This window comes from Carcharodon carcharias, chromosome 4 (assembly GCF_017639515.1).
Source record: "Carcharodon carcharias isolate sCarCar2 chromosome 4, sCarCar2.pri, whole genome shotgun sequence".
Taxonomy (NCBI): domain Eukaryota; kingdom Metazoa; phylum Chordata; class Chondrichthyes; order Lamniformes; family Lamnidae; genus Carcharodon; species Carcharodon carcharias.
The window spans coordinates 196178949-196200992 of NC_054470.1; the positions used below are offsets into that span (position 1 = coordinate 196178949).

General features: G+C 47.3%; 1 protein-coding gene across 1 annotated transcript in view; it reads right to left on the reverse strand.

The window, feature by feature from the left end:
• Positions 1-22044, reverse strand: part of LOC121276960 (growth hormone receptor-like) — a 184776-nt gene that overhangs the window by 104905 nt on the left and 57827 nt on the right. Inside the window, exon 2 of the mRNA XM_041185708.1 lies at positions 18471-18558. Within this exon, the coding sequence (XP_041041642.1) occupies positions 18471-18540 (70 nt within the window). The 5' untranslated portion in view covers positions 18541-18558. The remainder of the gene's footprint in view (positions 1-18470; positions 18559-22044) is intronic.

Genomic DNA, 22044 nt, shown 5'->3' on the forward strand with positions numbered 1-22044 from the left:
GTGGGTGTGCATTAATTTAGAGATGAGTCCATTGCTGTGTCACCTTCTTCTCTATCACATTAACATCCGGCACACTCAGTTCGGGATGTTGGGCTGCATTTATCCTCACCTTACTATGTATGTGGACCACCTGAGGATGATGACATTCAACCACTTGCATGCCAGACATTAAATTGCCTCCTCTTTAAGGACATACATTGTACCCCCATGGCCAGACCTGGCCCTTGTGAATTCAAAATGCTCAGACACCATGGAGCCCTCATTGAGTCATTGCTAATAAAGAGCAGAATTCTGATGCAGTACATTCTTGTTCCTAAACCATTGTCTAAAACAACGATGTGCACTTCCTGAGCATTCTCAAAGGCTGCACTGCCCACCAGAAATCACTATTCGGAATTAGCATCACTGACCTCAGCCAGTGTTCAGGTGAGGGGATGCACAATGCTGCATCCCCATATTGTGATGATAGCCTTGTGCCCACAATACAGACAAATACAGGGTGAAAGATGCTCATGTTAGTAGGTTCAAGCGCCAGGACAGTGATGTGGTTGAGAGGGGCAGAGCTTCATCACCTCGAGGTGGCAAGGTGCTCCCACTTATTGGTGAGCTTAGCAGATGTACACTCGGAAAGTCAGAAACATGGTCGGCAGACAGGAGTGCACACAAGCTCTGAATATGGACTTATAGCATGAAAACCCTGCTGGTTGACAGAGATCACTCGGAGTTTCAGGATATTTGACCCTTCTCCATGCGTGAACACATCTCTCCTTCTACTCTACGCCTTCATCTTTCAAGAATGCAGACAAGATAGGAGAACAGCTCTGCTTCATTCTTACACAGCCAAGAATGAACATGACGTGGACCCTGCAAAGCATGTGAATGACATCCCTTCCACAAGCACACTTAAAATTAAGGACAAGACATCTCTGATGTTGGAAATGTTCTGAAAACGAGCACACACTGTGGTGAAATGGAAGCAGATTACACAAGACGAGAGGCCCATGATAACGACATGTGCGATAAGTCAGGGGAGGGACCATGGTGTCACAGCTGATTGATAGCAACACAGCTCATTATAACAAGGAGGCGTACACAAGGAGGAGATGTGAAATGGGTGCAATTCTATTTACATTTGTGAACTTTTTAAACATGTTGTGAATACCTGGGTCATTGTTGTCCTTTCCTAACCCTGCCACTACATCTGGGTGTGTCCTCAATGTCAACAGCGGAAAGGGAGACACCCTGGTGACTGCTACACCCTATTGCCTGTGGTGACTTTAGAGGGTGTCCTCTGGAGGGCCAAGACCTGGAGGGCCCCAGCCTGTTGTGGATGTCCTGCTGTGGGGAAGATGCACTGTCCTCGGCCTTTGGAGCTGGTCATGATGGTTGGGGGACGTGGTGGCGTTGTGGTATTGTCACCAGACTGGTAATCCTGTCCCGAGGCCCAGGGTAATGCTCTGGAGACCCATGTTCGAATCCCGCTATGGTGGAATTTGAATCCAATAAAAATTTGGAATTAAAAGTCTAATGGTGACTATGAAACCATTGTCGTAAAAACCCATCTGGTTCACTAAGAGGAAGAAAATCTGCTGTGCTTGCCTAGTCACTCTGCAGTAATGTGGTTGGTTCTTAAATGCCCTCTGACATGGCCTAGCAAGCCAATCAGTTGTATCAAACTGCTAAAAAATGAATGAAGCTGGGCAGACCACCTGGCATTGACCCCGGCACCAGAAAACAGCAATGTTTAACCCAGCTCTGTAGATTGCTGTTCCTTCACTGTTGCTGGGTCAAAATTCTGGAACTCCCTTCCTAACAGCACTGTGGGTGTACCTACACCACATGGACTGCAGCAGTTCAAGAAGGCAGCTCACCACCTTCTCGAGGGCAATTAGGGATGGGCAATAAATGCTGGCCTAACCAGCAACACCCACATTCCATAAATGAATAAAAATAGACTGGCTGGAGTCACCTGGATGGATGGCCCTGGGGTGTCCATGTGCTAGTCCTCCTCCCTATGGGTACCCAATGGCCCTTGGCTGACTCCTTGAGAAGGAGCAGCTGGAATGAGATCAGGGTGCCCTACCCCTCGTCCCATGTGGCCACTGATGCAGCAATGAAGTGCAACTCCTGCACCAGCACAGGACTGACGCCTGGACCAAGGTCTCCAGCGTTGGCAGGACGGCACTATCACCTCAGACTGAATGTGGACAGATTCCTCCATCATCCATTGAAATCTGAATAAAGCAACTAACATCCCTTTCTGATTGTCCACTAATTGTTGCTGCAGCTTCAGCAACTGATTTAGGACCAAGTCTGGAATCTCATCATTTGACAAAGACTCAGCAGAATCCTGCCTTCCAGCAGTCCTCCAAGTGGGGGGGCAGGAGGGAAAGAAGGGAAGGTGGGGGGGGCAGGAGGGAAAGAAGGGAGGGTGGGGGGGGCAGGAGGGAAAGAAGGGAGGGTGGGGGGGTGCAGGAGGGAAAGAAGGGAAGGTGGGGGGGGCAAGAGGGAGAGTGGGACAGGTGTTGGGGGCAGGAGGGAGAGTGGGGCAGGTGTTGGGGGCAGGAGGGAGAGTGGGGCAGGTGTTGGAGGCAGGAGGGAGAGTGGGGCAGGTGTTGGGGGCAGGAGGGAGAGTGGGGCAGGTGTTGGGGGCAGGAGGGAGAGTGGGGCAGGTGTTGGGGGCAGGAGGGAGAGTGGGGCAGGTGGGGAGTGTGCAGGAGGGAGAGTAGGGAAGGTGGGGGGGCAGGAGGGAGAGTAGGGAAGGTGGGGAGGCAGGAGGGATGAGTGCAGCAGGTGGGAGGGGGCAGGAGAGAGAGTGCGACAGGTTGGGGGGGACAGGAAGGAGTGTATGGATGATGGGGAGCAGGAGAGACAGTGGGGCAAGTGGGAGGGGGCAAGTGGGAGGGGGCAGGAGGGAGAGTGGGGCAAGTGGGAGGGGGCAAGTGGGAGGAGGCAGGTGGGAGAGTGGGGCAAGTGGGAGGGGGCAAGTGGGAGGGGGCAGGAGGGAGAGTGGGGCAAGTGGGAGGGGGCAAGTGGGAGGAGGCAGGTGGGAGAGTGGGGCAAGTGGGAGGGGGCAAGTGGGAGGGGGCAGGAGGGAGAGTGGGGCAGGTGGGAGGGGGCAGGTGGGAGGGGGCAGGTGGGGGGGCAGGAGGGAGAGTGGGGTAGGTGGGAGGGGGCAGGAGGGAGAGTGGGGTAGTTGGGAGGGGGCAGGAGGGAGAGTGGGGCAGGTGGGAGGGGACAGGGGAGAGAGTGGGGCAGGTGGGAGGGGGCAGGAGGGAGAGTGGGGTAGGTGGGAGGGGGCAGGAGGTAGAGTGCGACAGGTGGGAGGGGGCAGGAGGGAGAGTGGGGTAGGTGGGAGGGGGCAGGAGGTAGAGTGCGACAGGTGGGAGGGGGCAGGAGGTAGAGTGCGACAGGTGGGAGGGGGCAGGAGGTAGAGTGCGACAGGTGGGAGGGGGCAGGAGGGAGAGTGGGGCAGGTGGGAGAGTGCAACAGGTGGGAGGGGGCAGGAGGGAGAGTGGGGCAGGAGGGAGAGTGGGGCAGGTGGGAGAGTGAGGCAGGTGGGAGAGTGGGGCAGGTGGGAGAGTGAGGCAGGTGGGAGAGTGGGGCAGGTGGGAGGGGGCAGGAGGGAGAGTGGGGTAGGTGGGAGGGAGCAGGAGGGAGAGTGGGGCAGGTGGGAGAGTGGGGCAGGAGGGAGAGTGGGGTAGGTGGGAGGGGGCAGGAGGGAGAGTGGGGTAGGTGGGAGGGGGCAGGAGGGAGAGTGGGGCAGGTGGGAGAGTGGGGCAGGTGGGAGAGTGGGGCAGGACCAAATCAGTCACGTCAGGGTGTCTTTCATCTCAGAGTGAATTATTGAGCTCACTATCAGCAATGTGGATGATGTTTTTGAGTGGCCCGGTTCTGCTCAGACAGCATCCAGCTCAGCAGCAATGGTGATAAAGTCAGGCTTAACTTTTCAACCTTCTAACATTTCACCTTTTCAAATGGACAGAATCTATTTTGAATAGCAGCTTTATGGAGCCTTTTTAACCTATTCATTCACAGGATGTGGGCTTTACTGGCAAAGTCAGCATTTATCACCATCCCTGATGGTGCTCAAGCAGGTGCTGGTGAGCACTTCAGTACAATCGAGGTTTGCCGGACCTTTCTCAGTCAGATCAACCATGATCTTATTGAATAGCGGAGCAGGATCGAGGGGCCGAGTTGCCTACTCCTGCTCCTAATTCGTATGTTCATATGTTCTTGGGCCAGTTAATAGGCATTGTTGTGGATCTAGAGTGATATATCAGATCAGCATCACTACTGAACCAGATGGGACTTTACATCATCATCATCATTAAATGATTCTAGCTTTTTACCCCAGGTTTATTGAATTAATTAGATTTAAATCCCCCAGCTGCTGTGATGGGATTTGAGCTCATGCTCCCAATTATTAGTCTGCCCTCTGAACTACTAGTCCAGTAACATACTCTCTGTGCTGCTGTGTCATGATGTTCATTTGAAATGCATGTTTTCTTTTTTGTGATTTGATGTTAACTTACTGTTCTCTCCACAACGCTCTCTGATCTGCTGAATGCTTTCAGAATATTCTTTCAGATTTCCAGCAACTCAGCATCTTTCTGTCCTTTTGTAAGATTTGAGGGTTTCAAGGTGTAAAACTCTTCTAATTAAATCTCTAAGTTCCGAGTTGTTAGTTTCTAACACTCAGATCCACAGTTGTGCTGACCTAACAAGGTACAAGTATTTATCAATCAGGTAGAATTTATGAAGCAAGATTTTACATGCACTTAACAAAAAAAACAGTGAAGACAACAAGGAAGGATCTTATCTCTCAAGTTGCTAGGGTTCCTTCAGCATTGCTAAAAACTCAGGCAATGTTTTTCTCTTCTTCTATCTCTGAAGTGATGTTGAACTGTATCCAGGAGAATCAAACCGCAGAGCCCATGGTAACACGAAGCCAACACAGCCCCAATTTTACAACTTTTATCCCGCTTCTCATTATTCTGGAATCCCTTATTTAGAAATAGTCCATATTCACCCTTTCCATTGGGTAGAATCTCGCCCCCCCCACCTGCCCATCTCGTGACACCCCACCTCTGTAACTGGAGCCATGCGGACTGACGACAAATGTCCATCCTTGGTTTCCTGGCCCCAAGAGTTTACATTTCATTGTGAGCAAATAACGCATTTCCTTCCGATACAGAGCACTTACTAAGTCACAATCTCATGTCAATAATGCACCTGTCATAACCATTCACATGGCCATATTCTAACCCATTCCTACAAATACTAAAACCATTAAGTACAAATCTTACCAACCCTTCCTTTCTTAATGTCAAAACAGAAAGAAAAGTCTTCCTCTCAGACAGATGTTCTGTCCTACAAATATAGGTAATCAGTTAAATCAATGCAAGGGTTTGGTTTAAAGATAAAGTCATCCAAAGTTCAAACTTCTTTTTAACCATTCCTTCAAAGTTGATTTAAAAAAAGCCTCTCAATTACAACACAGGACTTCTGAATCCACACTCTCAAGAAACTTAGTCATAAAACAATAAAAAGCAGTTTCTCACAAACAACTGCCTTGACTACCCATTGTCTCAGTAGCAGAAATTCAAGCAGAACCATTTAATTTAAAATGTGGTTTAAAAGTAAAATCCATAGGTGTTACAGACCAACAACAAACCCTAAAAATTAGCAGTATTATCAAAATCTTACACTTTGGTGACACTGTAAAGTAGGTACTGCCCTGAGCGGAAGCAATATAGCAGATCCCCAAGGAGCAGAAAAAGCAGGAGGAGGGAGTAGAGGACGCATACTCTCAGTTTACCGTGTCCATTCTTTGGGCAGAATCTTGCTGAGGCAATGGGGTCTTGCTTACCACTGGATAGCCAGTGAGAGACCTGTGCTGCCTCTTTTTGGGAAGGCACACAGAACCACCAGTTTATCAGGCAGTGGCAAAGTCAGCAGCGGGCCTTTTCCCTGGGATTAAGACCCCGGAGGCAGAAGTCTGGCCTAGCGAGAGCTGCCGGCCAATCAGAGGCCAGCAGCCCTTGTGCTGAGCAATGCCGCTGGGGAGGCTGTGGCTGCTGTTGAAGGACAGGCACCAGAGTCCCAGGATAAGGGTAAGTGATGTGGGAGGGTTGAGGTGGGTGGTGGGGGAGGGGGCGGTTCTCGTGGGATGGGGTCATGGGGAGAGGGAGCAAGGGGTCGAAAGGAAGGGCAGGGTGGGGTGGCTCTCAACCTGTTCCTTTTTTCCGATGTCCAGTCCCTCGATCAGGCACCAATGGCCTTTGATTGATTGACCCTCCTCCCAGGTGACAAGTGGTCCCCACGCGTTCACCTCCTGTGGACACCGCTTGTCGAACAGCCGGGTTACTACCAGTGGCGTTGGGATGAGGCCCTTAAGTGTTCATTAATTGGCCACTTAAGGGCCTCGATCAGCAGAGGGACGGAGGATCAACCACAGGCCTTCCCATCCAGAACTTCATTCTGTTGTAGGTGCGAAGGCGGCAGGATTCAGCCTAACTAAATGCCCTTTCCAAACCAAAGCTTGCCACCAGAGAGAGCAGAAGATTCTGCCCATAAACTCTAACCTTTTACCCCAGGGAGGGTGTGGGTCGAAGGGGAGAAAGACAGCAGGAACTGGAAACAGAGACTAGGGTCATAATTTAATCACAGATGCCACTCCCCCCACTCCTCGCAGTGGTGAGTTTGGTTATGGGGGACATTTAATCAGTGGGAGGATGGTGGGTGGGGACCCTTCCTGCCTCTGCCCAATTAAGTCCAGGTGGGAAAGGTTGTGGTCAGCCTACCCACACAGGGTAATTAATTCCCACTTCAAGGCCTCATCCCACTACCACTGGTGTTCAACTAGTGGCAGCCAGGGGGAGTCTCCACATGGCACGAAAACATGAGGCATGAAAACCAAACCCTTGTTGGGTTTGCTTGTGGGCTCCTTATGGGAGGAAGGGTGGGGGGAGAAATTGCTGCTCAAAGCCAACCCCCTGCCCTTTGCCTCTGACCATCACCTCCTCCATCTCCCATGACCCCTATCTCACCCTCCCTCACCTTTGGCCTCAGCTTCCCCCACTGATCCTGGGCCTCTGGTGGATGCATTAAGTGCCAACAGCTATCACCATTCCCCTGGTGCCAATGAAGATCTTCCAGCCTCTGATTGGTTGGCAGTTCTCAGCCGGAGTGGGGGGGTGGGGGGAGGGGGGGGGGGGGGGGGGGGGGGGGGGGTTGGGGGGTTGGGGGGGGTGGGGGGGGGGTGGGGGGATGGGATTTCTGCCCCCAGGGTCCTTAAACCTGGGGGAGGCACGATGGTGGCCACATAAGTGCCTAACCGGCACTTAACATGGTGGGCCTTTCCCACAGGAGCCGACCTGGGCCTCTCGTTGGCTCCCCAACTGCAGAACGATACCCCTGCCACCTAGATTAAATTCTGCTCTAGGAGAATTACCCAGAAAAAGAGAGAGAAAGAAAAAAGAGAGCAATAGAGAAAAAGAGAGCGAGAAAGAAAAAGAGAGCGAGAGAGAAAAAGAGAGCGAGAGTGAGAGAAAGAGAAAGTAAAAGAGAGAAAGATAGGAGAGAAGAGAGATGCAGAAAGGCAGAGAGATAAAGAGCAAGAGAAAGAGAGAAAAAGAGAGACAGAAACGGAGAGAGATAGAGAGAGAAATACATCAGAGCACTCTGCCAATCCCGAGTGAAAGAATAGTGTGTGTTTATGTGCTGTCTTTCACAATCTCTTGATGTCCCAAAACATTTCACAGCCAATGAATTACTCTGGAAGTGTTGCCAGTTATTTTTTACATGGAGGGAATCTATGGGGCTGAAGGCCACAGCAAAAGCAAATAAAAAGCAATCACCAGTTATTCTGGTGTTGGTTTGAGGGACACTGGGAGACTTCATTCCTCCTCTTGAATAGCCTTTGTGTCCAGCCGAAGACAGACAGGACCCTGATTGAACACCTCCCTCAGTATTTCACTGAAGAGTCCCCTAGATTATGTGCTCCAGCCCTTTCAGGCTTGGAGGTGAGACTGTCATCACTGAGTCAATGATGATACTTTAGCTACAGAGACAGCTGCTGTTGATTGAAAAGCTCAGCAGCTCCAGCTCATGGCGAACACGGTGCTCATTCAAAAACTGTCAAGAAGGCAGCTCGCTACTCCCGTCTCAAGGAAATTAGAGATGAGCAACAAATGCCAACATTCTGGTGGAGCCCATATTCCAAAAATTAATTTAAGAAGTCAGGTGAATGAAGCAATACCAGAGATGAGCCAGGCCATCTTAACATTGTCCACCGTACAGGATCTACATTCTGACTGTCGTTGTAACATCTTTCCCAGGAGCTCTGTCTCATGGAGCTACCATTCATTCACACAGCTTCGGAGGAGCTGCATTTGCTGTAAATCCAACTGGAGGAACCAAGATCCACAGTGCCAAGGACTCTCACAGATTGCAGCAAGGCAGCACATTCCGTCCATACCCTGTCATTTGCCACACATCACATGGAGGTTATTTTTGGCCTGTCCCATGTGTCTGATGCTCTGCCAACAGCCACCTCTTCATGGTGGGAGTTATGTGCTCCGCAGCTAGGGTCGCACAGATCTTATGCTTTCAGTCAGAATCAGCAGGGCCTCACAAGTGTTTCTCCTTTCTTCTCCACAACAAGCTTCTTGGTTTCATCTTTAGCTGGCTGTGCACACAGGATGTGAGGCCAGTACCCAGTTTCTGAGAGTAATTGTCCAGCACCAACATGAAATCAACAGGATTTTGACCCAGTGACAATGAACGGTGATATATTTCCAAGTCAGGATGGTGAGTGACTTGGAGGGGAACTTCCAGGTGGTGGTGTTCCCATCTATCTGCTGCCCTTGTCCTTCTAGATGGTAGTGGTCGTGGGTTTGGAAGGTGCTATCTAAGGAGCATTGGTGAATTCCTGCAGTGCATCTTGTAGATGGTACACACTGCTGCTACTGTGCGTCAGTGGTGGAGGGAGTGAATGTTTGTGGATGTGGTGCCAATCAACCGGGCTGCTTTGTCCTGGATGGTGTCAAGCTTCTTGAGTGTTGTTGGAGCTGCACTCATATGAGCATACGAACAAGGAGCAGGAGTACGCCATTCGGCCACTCAAGCCTACTCCTATCACCCTCTTGCTTACCAAGAGTCGATCCATCTCTGCCTTAAAACTATTCAAAGATTCTGCTTCCACCAACTTTTCAGGAAAAGAGTTCCAAAGACTCACGACCCTCACAGAAAAAAATTCTCTTCATCTCTCTTCTAAATGGGCGACCCCCTATTTTTAAACAGTGACGCCCTAGCCTAGATTCTCCCATTAGAGGAAACATCTTCTCCACATCCCTCAGGATCTTAAAGGTTTCAATCAAGTTGCCTCTTACTCTTCTAAATTCCAGTGGATACAAGCCTAGACTGTCCAACTTTTCCTCATAAGACAATCTGCCCATTCCTGGTATTAGTCTGGTAAACCTTCTCTGAACTGCTTCTGACGCATTTACATCCTTCCTTAAATAAGGTGACCAATACTAAATACTGTACTCTGGATGTGGTCTGACTAATGCTCTGTATAACTGAGGCATACCCTCCCTACTTTTGTATTCAATCCCCCTCGCAATAAATGGTAACATTCTATTTGCTGTACCTGCATTCTAGCCTTTTCCAATTCTTGCACTAGGGCACCCAGATCCCTTGCACCTCAGAGCTCTGCAATCTTTCACCATTTAGATAATATGCCTCTATTTTATTCTTCCTGCCAAAATGGACAATTTCACATGCTTATACTCCATTTGCCAGATCTTTGCCCACTCACTTTACCTATCCATATCTTTTTGTAGTTTCTTTATGTCCTCTTGACAACTTACTTTCCTACCTACCTTTGTGTTGTCAGCAAATTTCCCATCCATCTCTTCTTCCAAGTCATTTATATAAATTGTAAATAGTTGAGGTCCCAGCACTGATCCCTGTGACACACCACTTGTTACATCCTGCCTACCTGACAAAGACACATTTATGTCCACTGTCTGCTTCCTGTTAGCCAGCCAATCTTCTGTCCATGCCAATGTGTTACCCCCTACACCATGAGCTTTTATTTTCCACAATAACCTTTGATGTGGCACTTTATCAAATGCCTTCAGGAAATCTAAGTACAGTACATCCACCTTTATCCACAGAGCATGTTACTTCCTCAAAGAACTCCAATAAGTTGATTAAACATTATTTCCCTTTCATAGAACCATGTTGACTCTGCCTGACTACCCTGAACTTACCCAAATGCCTTGCTATAACACCGTTAATACTTGCCTCTAACATTTTCCCTATGACAGATGTTAAGCTAACTGGCCTGTAGTATCATCCAGGCAAGTGGAGAGTATTCCATCACACTCCTGAGTGAACCAATTGTCTTTTTAAAATAACCCATCAGCTTTCAGTGTAATATTTCCTAGTTCTAGGGGATAAATTACAAGGTTGATTTAACTCAATTTCACACTTTACCATGGTGGGATTTGAACTCAGTCTCAGATTCGTTAGTTCATCATTGTTACGAGGACACTGTCTCCTTCGACCAGCTAGTGCGGGAGCTGGTGTAATAAATTTTGATTCAATGTGTGAATAAAGGAGAAATGTGTGTGCATGATGGGCTAGTTTGAGATTAGGAGGGATGTCATATATGATCATATATGGTCTCATTTAACCCCGCTATTTACATGCTCTAGACACCGGAGGGGGAGATACCATCCTATTTCACTGCAGGCATTTGATTTATACACTGCAGTTATGTGTGGAAGAGACTGAGAAACAAAAGCAATTTAAAATAAATATTAGTCTCAGAAAAAGTACATTTGGACCAGCCACTCGCATTCTTTGCACAGATTGATCTCATCTTCTCTACCTAGGTTCACATCTAATTGCCTAAGATTCTGTCCACTTCAATGGTCTTTCTGGTAAAATTGCACAACTCCGTTATTATTTGGCTGAGAAGAGTTCTTCCTGATATTCCATCTTGCTCTGAACTTCCTAATGGTTAACACGGCCTTGAGAGTTAACAGTTTGCTGAGTTTGGTTCCATCATTCTCCAACAAAATCTAACAAATTTCAACCAGATCAGCTCAAATTCTCTTTTCTAAGGAAATCTAACTCAACTCCCTTCACATTTCCATGTAACTTAATTCCTGAAACTAGGGGTCATCTTTGCTACTTTCTTGTGGAGTCAATTAAAGTGAAAAACATATCCCAGTGAAGGCTGGAATTCTGTGGGTGTGTTAACAATACTACTGAGCCGTGGCGATATGCTCAACTTTTGACAGTCAGTATTTCTGATTTGTTTCTTCATTATGTTCTTCACTTGTATCTGAACTGGTTCATTGTATCATTTACTTCTCTGAATTCAAATGTTCAATTCAGTCCCAACCTCTCAAGGCGATAGCAAAAAGAAACTAACAATGAAGAATGCCAAACAGTTATTTATCAAGTAAAAAAAATTACACTTTGGAATTGCCAAGTCAGCTCTGTGCTACAGTCTTATATCCGCTGAATTTACTTAACCCAATGTTTTGAAGGTGCCTCGATTGCATTGGCCAGATTATGGTGGCTAGCTGGATAGCCAGAATGACGCCAAGCACCTAAACGTACCTTTATACAGTCACACGATGGGAGTTGAGGCATGGATCTGTAAAGAGTTCTCTAAAGTTCACAGAAAGCTGGTTTTCCCAGAGCACCTGACCAAAGTAACAGAGCTCACTTGTCTTTTATGTCTTTGGCCAGGGTTTCCTGCCCCCATCGCGGCTGGAACTGCCGCAGGAGCTTCAGAGCACTTGGAGTGGGGGACCACTGACTTTCAGGGGGACCGGACGATTCTGACGGTGGGCAAGGCTGGAAAATCCCGCCCCTTGTCCCTCAAACTGATCAATCAGTCAGTCTGTGGAGAGAGGAGCATCAACAATACAACTTCTGTGTGCTTTGGTGTTGGGATTTCACAACATGTGGTGGATTTGGAAATATTTTTGGTGCCCGGTTAAAAAAGAAGAAAGTCAATTCCACGATGAGACTAATACCCTGGTGAATCTCGAGCTGGGCGTGATGCAGTTAACAGTGGCATTGTGCCTGCCTGTGCAGTACAGGTACAGATCTCAAATCTAGCTATCAGAAAACTAACAATGACTGAAAACTGGGCATGTTTTAAGCTGCCATGTATGATTTCTAATGCTTATTAGATGAGTAAAATAACTTACTGGCTTATTTGGCTAGGTGCTGCAATGGCACGTGCTGTGCCGACTAGTTATTGGCTCCACCTGCCTGCCTTTCCCGAACTCCACATGGTCCGAGCGACCCTGGGCCCCACTTGACCCGGCTTAGCGCGATCTGTTCGCATTCCCTATTCACTGAATTAAGGTTCTGACTTATTTCTCCAAAAACCGGCAAGGTCCAAAATCCAGAATGGATTCGATGCCAAGGTCGCTGAGCATACAAACATATGAATTAGGAGCAGGATTAGGCCACTCGGCCCCTCGAGCCTGCTCCACCATTCAATAATAGCTTGGCTGATCTGAATGTAACCTCAACCCCACATTCCTACCCTCCCCTGATAACCTTTCACCCCCTTGTTAATCAAGAATCTATCTAGAACAAAAACAGAATTACCTGGAAAAACTCAGCAGGTCTGGCAGCATCGGCGGAGAAGAAAAGAGTTGACGTTTCGAGTCCTCATGACCCTTCGACAGAACTTGAGTTCGAGTTCAGGAAAGAGCTGAAATATAAGCTGGTTTAAGGTGTGTGTGTGGGGGGCGGAGAGATAGAGAGACAGAGAGGTGGAGGGGGTTGGTGTGGTTGTAGCGACAAACAAGCAGTGATAGAAGCAGATCATCAAAAGATGTCAACAACAATAGAACACATAGGTGTTAAAGTTAAAGTTGGTGATATTATCTAAACGAATGTGCTAATTAAGAATGGATGGTAGGGCACTCAAGGTATAGCTCTAGTGGTTTTTTTTTTATTTTATATAATGGAAATAGGTGGGAAAAGGAAAATCTTTATAATTTATTGGGAAAAAAAAAAGGGGGGAAACAGAAAGGGGGTGGGGATGGGGGAGGGGACTCATGACCTAAAGTTGTTGAATTCAATATTCAGTCCGGAAGGCTGTAAAGTCCCTAGTCGGAAGATGAGGTGTTGTTCCTCCAGTTTGCGTTGGGCTTCACTGGAACAATGCAGCAAGCCAAGGACAGACATGTGGGCAAGAGAGCAGGGTGGAGTGTTAAAATGGCAAGCGACAGGGAGGTTTGGGTCATTCTTGCGGACAGACCGCAGGTGTTCTGCAAAGCGGTCGCCCAGTTTACGTTTGGTCTCTCCAATGTAGAGGAGACCACATTGGGAGCAACGAATGCAGTAGACTAAGTTGGGGGAAATGCAAGTGAAATGCTGCTTCACTTGAAAGGAGTGTTTGGGTCCTTGGACGGTGAGGAGAGAGGAAGTGAAGGGGCAGGTGTTGCATCTTTTGCGTGGGCAAGGGGTTGTGCCATAGGAGGGGGTTGAGGAGTAGGGGGTGATGGAGGAGTGGACCAGGGTGTCCCGGAGGGAGCGATCCCTACGGAATGCCGATAAGGGGGGTGAAGGGAAGATGTGTTTGGTAGTGGCATCATGCTGGAGTTGGCGGAAATGGCGGAGGATGATCCTTTGAATGCGGAGGCTGGTGGGGTGATAAGTGAGGACAAGGGGGACCCTATCATGTTTCTGGGAGGGAGGAGAAGGAGTGAGGGCGGATGCGCGGGAGATGGGCCGGACACGGTTGAGGGCCCTGTCAACGACCGTGGGTGGAAAACCTCGGTTAAGGAAGAAGGAGGACATGTCAGAGGAACTGTTTTTGAATGTAGCATCATCGGAACAGATGCGACGGAGGCGAAGGAACTGAGAGAATGGGATGGAGTCCTTACAGGAAGTGGGGTGTGAGGAGCTGTAGTCGAGATAGCTGTGGGTGTCGGTGGGTTTGTAATGGATATTGGTGGACAGTCTATCACCAGAGATTGAGACAGAGAGGTCAAGGAAGGGAAGGGAAGTGTCAGAGATGGACCACGTGAAAATGATGGAGGGGTGGAGATTGGAAGCAAAATTAATAAATTTTTCCAAGTCCTGACGAGAGCATGAAGCAGCACCAAAGTAATCATCGATGTACCGGAGAAAGAGTTGTGGAAGGGGGCCGGAGTAGGACTGCAACAAGGAATGTTCCACATACCCCATAAAGAGACAGGCATAGCTGGGGCCCATGCGGGTACCCATAGCCACACCTTTTATTTGGAGGAAGTGAGAGGAGTTGAAGGAGAAATTGTTCAGCGTGAGAACAAGTTCAGCCAGACGGAGGAGAGTAGTGGTGGATGGGGATTGTTCGGGCCTCTGTTCGAGGAAGAAGCTAAGGGCCCTCAGACCATCCTGGTGGGGGATGGAGGTGTAGAGGGATTGGACGTCCATGGTGAAGAGGAAGCGGTAGGGGCCAGGGAACTGGAAATTGTTGATGTGACGTAAGGTGTCAGAGGAATCACGGATGTAGGTGGGAAGGGACTGGACAAGGGGAGAGAGAAGGGAGTCAAGATAACGAGAAATGAGTTCTGTGGGGCAGGAGCAAGCTGAGACGATCGGTCTACCGGGGCAGTTCTGTTTGTGGATTTTGGGTAGGAGATAGAAGCGGGCCGTCCGAGGTTGGGCAACTATCAGGTTGGAAGCTGTGGGAGGGAGATCCCCAGAGGAGATGAGGTCAGTGACAGTCCTGGAAACAGTGGCTTGATGTTTAGTGGTGGGGTCATGGTCCAGGGAGAGGTAGGAGGAAGTGTCTGCGAGTTGACGCTCAGCCTCCGCGTGGTAGAGGTCAGTGCGCCAGACAACAACAGCACCACCCTTGTCAGCGGGTTTGATGACAATGTCAGGGTTGGACCTGAGAGAATGGAGTGCAGTAAGTTCAGAGAGAGACAGGTTAGAATGGGTGAGAGGAGCAGAGAAATTGAGACGACTAATGTCGCGCCGACAGTTCTCAATGAAAAGATCGAGAGAAGGTAAGAATCCAGAGGGAGGGGTCCAGGTGGAGGGAGAATATTGAAGATGGGTAAAAGGATCCGTTGAACTGGGAGAGGACTCCTGCCCAAAGAAGTGAGCCCGGAGACGAAGACGGCGGAAGAAGAGTTCAGTATCATGCCGAGCCCGAAATTCATTGAGGTGAGGGCGTAAGGGTATGAAACTAAGTCCTTTGCTAAGAATCTATCTAGCTCTGCCTTAAAAATATTCCAAGACTCTGCTTCCACCGCCTTTTGAGAAAGAGAGTTCCAAAGACTCACAACCCTCAGAAAAAAATTCTCCTCGTCTCTATCTTAAATGAGCGACCCCTTACTTTTAAACAGTGACCCCTAGTTCTAGATTCTCCCACAAGAGGAAACATCCTCTTCACATCCACCCTGTCAAGACCCCTCAGGATCTTAATGGTTTCATTTAAGTTGCCTCTTACTCTTCTAAACTCCAGTGGATACAAGCCTAACCTGTCCGACCTTTCCTCATAAGACAACCCGCCCATTCCTGGTATTAGTCTGGTAAACCTTCTCTGAACTGTTTCCAACGCATGTACATCCTTCCTTAAATAAGGAGACCAATACTGTACACAATACTCCAAATGTGGGTCTCGCAAGGTCTCAATATACAAATTAGGAGCAGGATTAGGCCACTCAGCCCCTCGAGCCTGCTCTGCCGTTCAACAATATCATGTCTGGTCTGAATGGAACCTCAACCCCACATTCCTGCCCTCCCCTGATAACCTTTCACCCCCTTGTTAGTCACGAACCTATCAACTGGAGCATAACCCCCCCTCCTTTTGTAATAATTTTTCCTTGCAATGAACAATAAACATTCTATTAGTTTTCCCAATTACCTGCTGTGGTACCTGCATACTAGCCTTTTGTGATTCATGCACTAGGACACCCAGATCCCTCTGAAGCTCAGAGATCTGCAATCTTCACGTACAAATTACTTTGAGGTGCAGAGATTGTTGTCATGGGGGTGCGGGGCATAAAGACGGGAAATTACAGGCCGATTAGCCTGACCTTGGTCATTGGTAAGATCTTAGAGTCCATTATTAAGGATGAGATTTCAGAATACTTGGAAGTGCATGGTAAAATAGTGCAAAGTCAGCATGGTTTCATCAAAGGGGGAGTCATGCCTGACAAACCTGTTAGAATTCTTTGAGGAGGTAACGAGTAGGTTAGACAAAGGAGAGCCAATGGATGTTGTCTACTTGGACTTCCAGAAGGCCTTTGACAAGGTGCCGCACAGGAGGCTGCTCAGTAAGATAAGAGCCCATGGTGTTAGAGGCAAGGTACTAGCATGGAGAGAAAATTGTCTGTCTAGCAGGAGGCTTGAACCCCGCACCACTCCTTTAGCCACATGCTTACTTCCCTTATTCTTGCGTCCCTATGCCAATTTGCATGTGGCTCGGGTAGTAATCCGGAGAATCCAGAGATTATAACCCTTGAGGACCTGTTCTTTAATTTAGTTCCTAGTTCCTGATTATCCCCAAACAGGTCCTCTTTCCTAGTCTTACCTATGTTATTTGTCCCGACGTGGACCACAACAACTGGATCCTCCCCCTCCCTCTCCAATAGCCTTTCAAGCTGGCCAGAAATGTCCCTCACCCTGGCACCGGGCAGGCAACATACCATGCGGGACTCTCAATCCTGCTTACAAAGGAAGCTATCAATTCCCCTAATTATAGAATCCGCTACAACTACCACTTGTCTTTTTGCTCCCCCCTCTTGAATGGCCTCCTGTGCCACGGTGCCGTGGTCAGCTGGCTCATCCTCCCTACAGCCCTGATCCTCATCCACACAGGGAGCAAGTACCTCGTACCTGTTGGACTCGATGGGCCGAAGGGCCTCTTCTGCACTGTGTGATTCTGTGACTCTTCTTCAGAGCAACAACAACTGGTGTTTCCCCTCAAGCCAACATTTAATAGACTAGCTATAGCCGTCCTCCTACAGTTTACGTGCAGAAATCATCGATTATTTCTCTTGGCCTTTAGCATCCTTCCCACATTGCTACTCCCATAGCTTTTAGCTGGACAATCACTACAGTGAATTACTACTCTCGGGAACATTAAAATGGTTGTTTGTTATAAAATTCTATCCCCAGAGTCTGAAATTACGGCATTGAAGTCAGTCAGAACACAACCTTTTCAAATTGTGAACACATTTGGGAAGATGAGCTGGTGATTCAGCATTGCAATTTGACCATCTCAGTCTTTATAACCTTCAATTTCATCCCTGACCAACTCCTTTTAGCAGCTGTTCATCAGCACTGTGATCATCAGGACTGACATAGTGCTCACTGTGATTCTGGGCCATAGATCAATCTCTGGGGGAAATAAATTAACCCAAGCTGAGAAGCGATCCTGATTTTTTGTTCTTTTAATCCTACATATAATTGCATTAGAGTTGCATACATGGAACTTACAGCACAGAACCAGGCCATTTGGCTCAACTGTTCTATACTGGTGTTAATGCTCCACACAAGCCATCTCACCCTTCTTCATTGAACTCTAACACCACACAATTATAGAATGATAATGCACAGGAAACCATTTGGCCCATTGCAGAAAGAGCCATCAAATTAGCCCCACACACCTGTACTTTCTTCAAAGTCCTGCAAAATTTTCATCTTCAAGTATTTATCCAGTTCTCTTTTTGCCATTACTACTGAATCAGACAATTCATTCCAGGTTATAATAACTCGCAGCACTAAAAAAACAGAAATCATCTTCTTTTGCCTTTGGTCCTTCTCCCAATTATTTTTAATGCATGTTCCCTGGTTACTGACCCTTCTGCCACTGTAAATAGTTTCTCCTCATTTAAACTATTCATGGTTCTCAACACCTCTGACTAAATTTGTCTTTAATCTATTCTGTTTGAAGGAGAATAACCCCCGTCTTTCCATCTTCCAGTTATCCTGACTCCCGACTGGTTTGTCTCAGAGAATTATCACTTCCAATCTCCCAGCTTGTTTCTGATGCTGCGTACATTGACGTGCACACACTTTATACTCAATGTTTCACCTCATCTGTTCCTTGGCCATTTACACTTCCCTTGTTCCTTTCTTTGGTTTGACCTCCTGTTTCCTCTATTTTCAGACAACTGTCACCTGTATCTGAGGGGGAAATTGGGCATATAAACAGAAGGGGAAAAAGGAAACTCAGATGTGTGGATAACATTGAGCCGGGGGCTGAGGGAGGCTTGAAGAAAACCAAAGAGGAAGCAAGACAATGCCGATGGCCCCACCAAGGCTATGGTGACAACAAACGAATGAATGTTATTTCCTTCAGATCACTCTCCCCATCCCCCACTTTCCTAGATTAAGAACAAGATTCTCAGCCAATTTTCTTCTGATCCTTACTCCTTTCCTCATAGACCTGCAAACATCAATGATATAAACTAACTTACCATCTGCAGAATGAACAGGGTCACTGAAAGCCACAGCCAATGAATACCAGATGACCCAGAGTGGAGCCATAATTCAATCCAGAATGACCTGTAAGAAGAAAAATTCAATGACTAACATTAATATTACATTGTTCTATTTTTTTTCTCCTCTCTTCCAACCTGGATATTCCTTGTTGTACAATGGTCCCATAGATTCATCCAGTTCAGTCCTGGCCCTGCACAGAGAGTGTGGACAGGCTTTCCTACCCAGGGGAACTGCACGGCTAAGACCCATCATATTAGCACCAACATTCGTACATTTATAGGTAGTTTAGTCACTGGAATGGCACCAGGAGCACAACTATTCCTGATTTCCAGTTTCTCAAATACCATGACGATTTACACTGTCCCCATCAAACACTCCCAGGACAAGTACAGCAAGGGATTAGATAGAGAGTAAAGCTCCCTCTACACCGTCCCCATCAAACACTCCCAGGACAGGTACAGCACAGGGTTAGATACAGAGTAAAGCTCCCTCTACACTGTCCCCATCAACAATCCTAGGACAGGGACAACATGGGGTTAGATATAGAGTAAAGCTCAAAAACCAGCTCAGTAAAGTACCTTAATTCAAGACTCAGGTGAACAAATGTCCCTCCAAATATGCAGATCACAACCCATCCATCCATCTTTCCAAGCAAGTGCAGAAGATACAACATCTCCTTTCACATCCTCCCTCCCCACTGACCAAACACTCCCTCCAAGTGAAACAGCAGAAGTGAAGGAATAATGATATAGTTCCAAGTCAAGATGGGCCATGACTAGGAAGGTAATTGGCAATGTTCCCATGCGCCTGTTGGCCTTGCTCTCCTAAGCAGTAGAGATTGTACATTTGAGAAGTATCTTGGGGAGTTGCTGCAGTGTATCTTGTCGTTTGGACACACTGTTGCCAATCTGAGTCAGCGGTGGAGGGAGTGAATGTGACTTGATCGAAACTTTAAGATCCTGAGGGGTCTTCACAGGGTGGATGTGGAGAAGATGTTTCCTCTTGTGGGAGAATCTAGAACCAGAGGTCACTGTGTAAAAATAAGGAGTCGCTATTTAAAACAGAAATTAGGAGAATTTTTTTCTCTCAGAGTGTCGTCAGTCGTGATAGATTCTTGATTATAAAGGGGTGAAAGGTTATCGGGGGTAGACGGCCTTTTCCTGCTCTTATTTCTCATGTTCTTATGATCTCCAGCAAGAGAGAATCTAAACATCTCCCCTTGCCATTTAGCAGCATTAACATCACTGAATCATCCACTATCCTGGGGGTTACCATTGACCCGAAACTGAACTGGACTATCCATATAAATACTGTGGCTACAAGAGCAGGTCAGGGGCTAGGAATCCTGCGATGAGTAACTCACCTCCTGACTCCCCAAAGCCTGTCCACCATCTACAAGGCACATGTCAGGAGTGTGATGGAATACTCCCCACTTGCCTGGATGAGTGCAGCTCCAACAACACTCAAGAAACTTGACACCATCCAGGACAAAGCAGACCACTTGACTGGTACCACATCCACCACCTTTAACTCGGTGGAAATCAAGGATTATGGGGATTGGGTAGGAAAGTGGAATTGAGGTCAAAGATCAGCCATTATGTTATTGATTGGTGGATCAGGCGCGAGGTGCTCTATGATCTACTTCTGTTCCTATTTCTTATCACACAAACATATGAGTGAGGAACAGGAGTAGGCTACTCGGCCCCTCGAGCCTGTTGCGCCATTCAATAAGATCATGGCTGATCTGATTGTCGCATTAACTCCACTTTCCTGCCTGTCCCCCATAACCTTTCGACTCCCTTTGATGATCAAAGAATATGTCTAACTCAAACCTTAAATATATCCAATGACCCAGCCTCCAGTGTTCTCTGGGAAAGAGACTTCTGGGAAAGAGTAATCCTCAGACAAAAAGAATCCATCTTAAAAACTTTATTTTGAAACTGTGTCCCCTAGTTCTAGATTCCCTATTAGGGGACTCATCCCTTCAGCATCTACCCTGTCGAGACTGCTCAGAACTTAAACGTTTCAATAGGCTTGCCTCTCATTCTTCTAAACTCTAACCTGCTCAACCTTTCCTCATAAGACAACCCATTCACCCCAGGAATTAGCCAAATCAACCTTCTCCAAACTGTTTTCAACGCAAGAACATAAGAACTAGGAGCAGGAGTAGGCAATTCAGCCCCTCGAGCCTGCCCCACCATTCAATACGATCATGGCTGATCTCATTTCAGCCTCAACTCCAATTTCCCGCCCTCTCCCCATAACCTTTCAACCCATTACTAATTAAAAACCTGTCTATCTCCTCCTTAAATTTATTCAGCGTCCCGACATCCACTGCACTCTGAGGTAGTGAATTCCACAGATACAAGACCCTTTGAGAAAAGTAATTCCTCCTCATCTCTGATTTAAACCTACCACTCCTTATCCTGAAACTATGGCCTCTCGTTCTAGAATGCCCCACAAGGGGAATCCGCTCCACGTCTACTTTGTCCATCCCCTTTAGCATCTTATATACCTCAATTAGATCTCCTCTCATCCTTCTAAACTCTAGCGAATATAGGCCTCAATCTCTCCTCATAAGACAAGCCCCACATCTCCGGAATCAATCTAGTGAACCTCCTCTGAACAGCCTCCAGTGCAACTACATCCTTCCTCAAGTAAGGGGACCAAAACTGTGCACAGTACTCCAGGTGCGGTCTCACCAATGCCTTGTACAGTAGCAACAACACTTCCCAATTTTTATACTCTATTCCTTTAGCAATAAATGCCAAAATTCCATTTGCCTTCCTTATTACCTGCTGTACCTGCATACTAGCTTTCAGCGATTCATGCACGAGGACACCCAGATCCCTCTGCACTGAAGCATTCTGAAGTTTCTCTCCATTTGAACAATAAGTCACCTTTTTATTCTTCCGACCAAAATGGATAACCTCACATTTATCCACATTAAACTCCATCTGCCAAATTTTGGCCCATTCACCTAATCTGTCCATATCCATTTGTAAATTTCTTATTTCTTCAATGCAACTTGCTCTCCCACCTATTTTGGTGTCATCTGCAAATTTAGCTATAGTACCTTCTATCTCTGAATCCAAGTCATTAATGTAAATTGTAAATAGTTGGGGCCCAAGGACCAAACGCTGTGGCACCCCACTAGTTACAGCTTGCCATCCAGAAAAAGACCCATTTATCCCAACTCTCTGCTTTCTGTTGGTTAGCCAATCCTCTATCCAAGCTAATATATTACCCCGAACTCCATATCATCTTATCTTGTGTATTAATCTTTTGTGCAGCACCTTCTGGAAGTCCAGATATACTAATCTACAGGATCCCCATTATCCACTTTGCTTGTCACATCTTCAAAGAACTCTAGCAAATTAGCCAAACACAATTTACTCTTCATAAAACTATGCTGACTCTGATGGATTGCATTTTGACTTTCCAAATGCCCTATTACTACTTCCTTAATAATGGATTCCAACAATTTCCCAATGATAGACGTTAAACTAACTGGTCTATAGTTTCCTGCTTTCTGCCTCCCCCACTTTT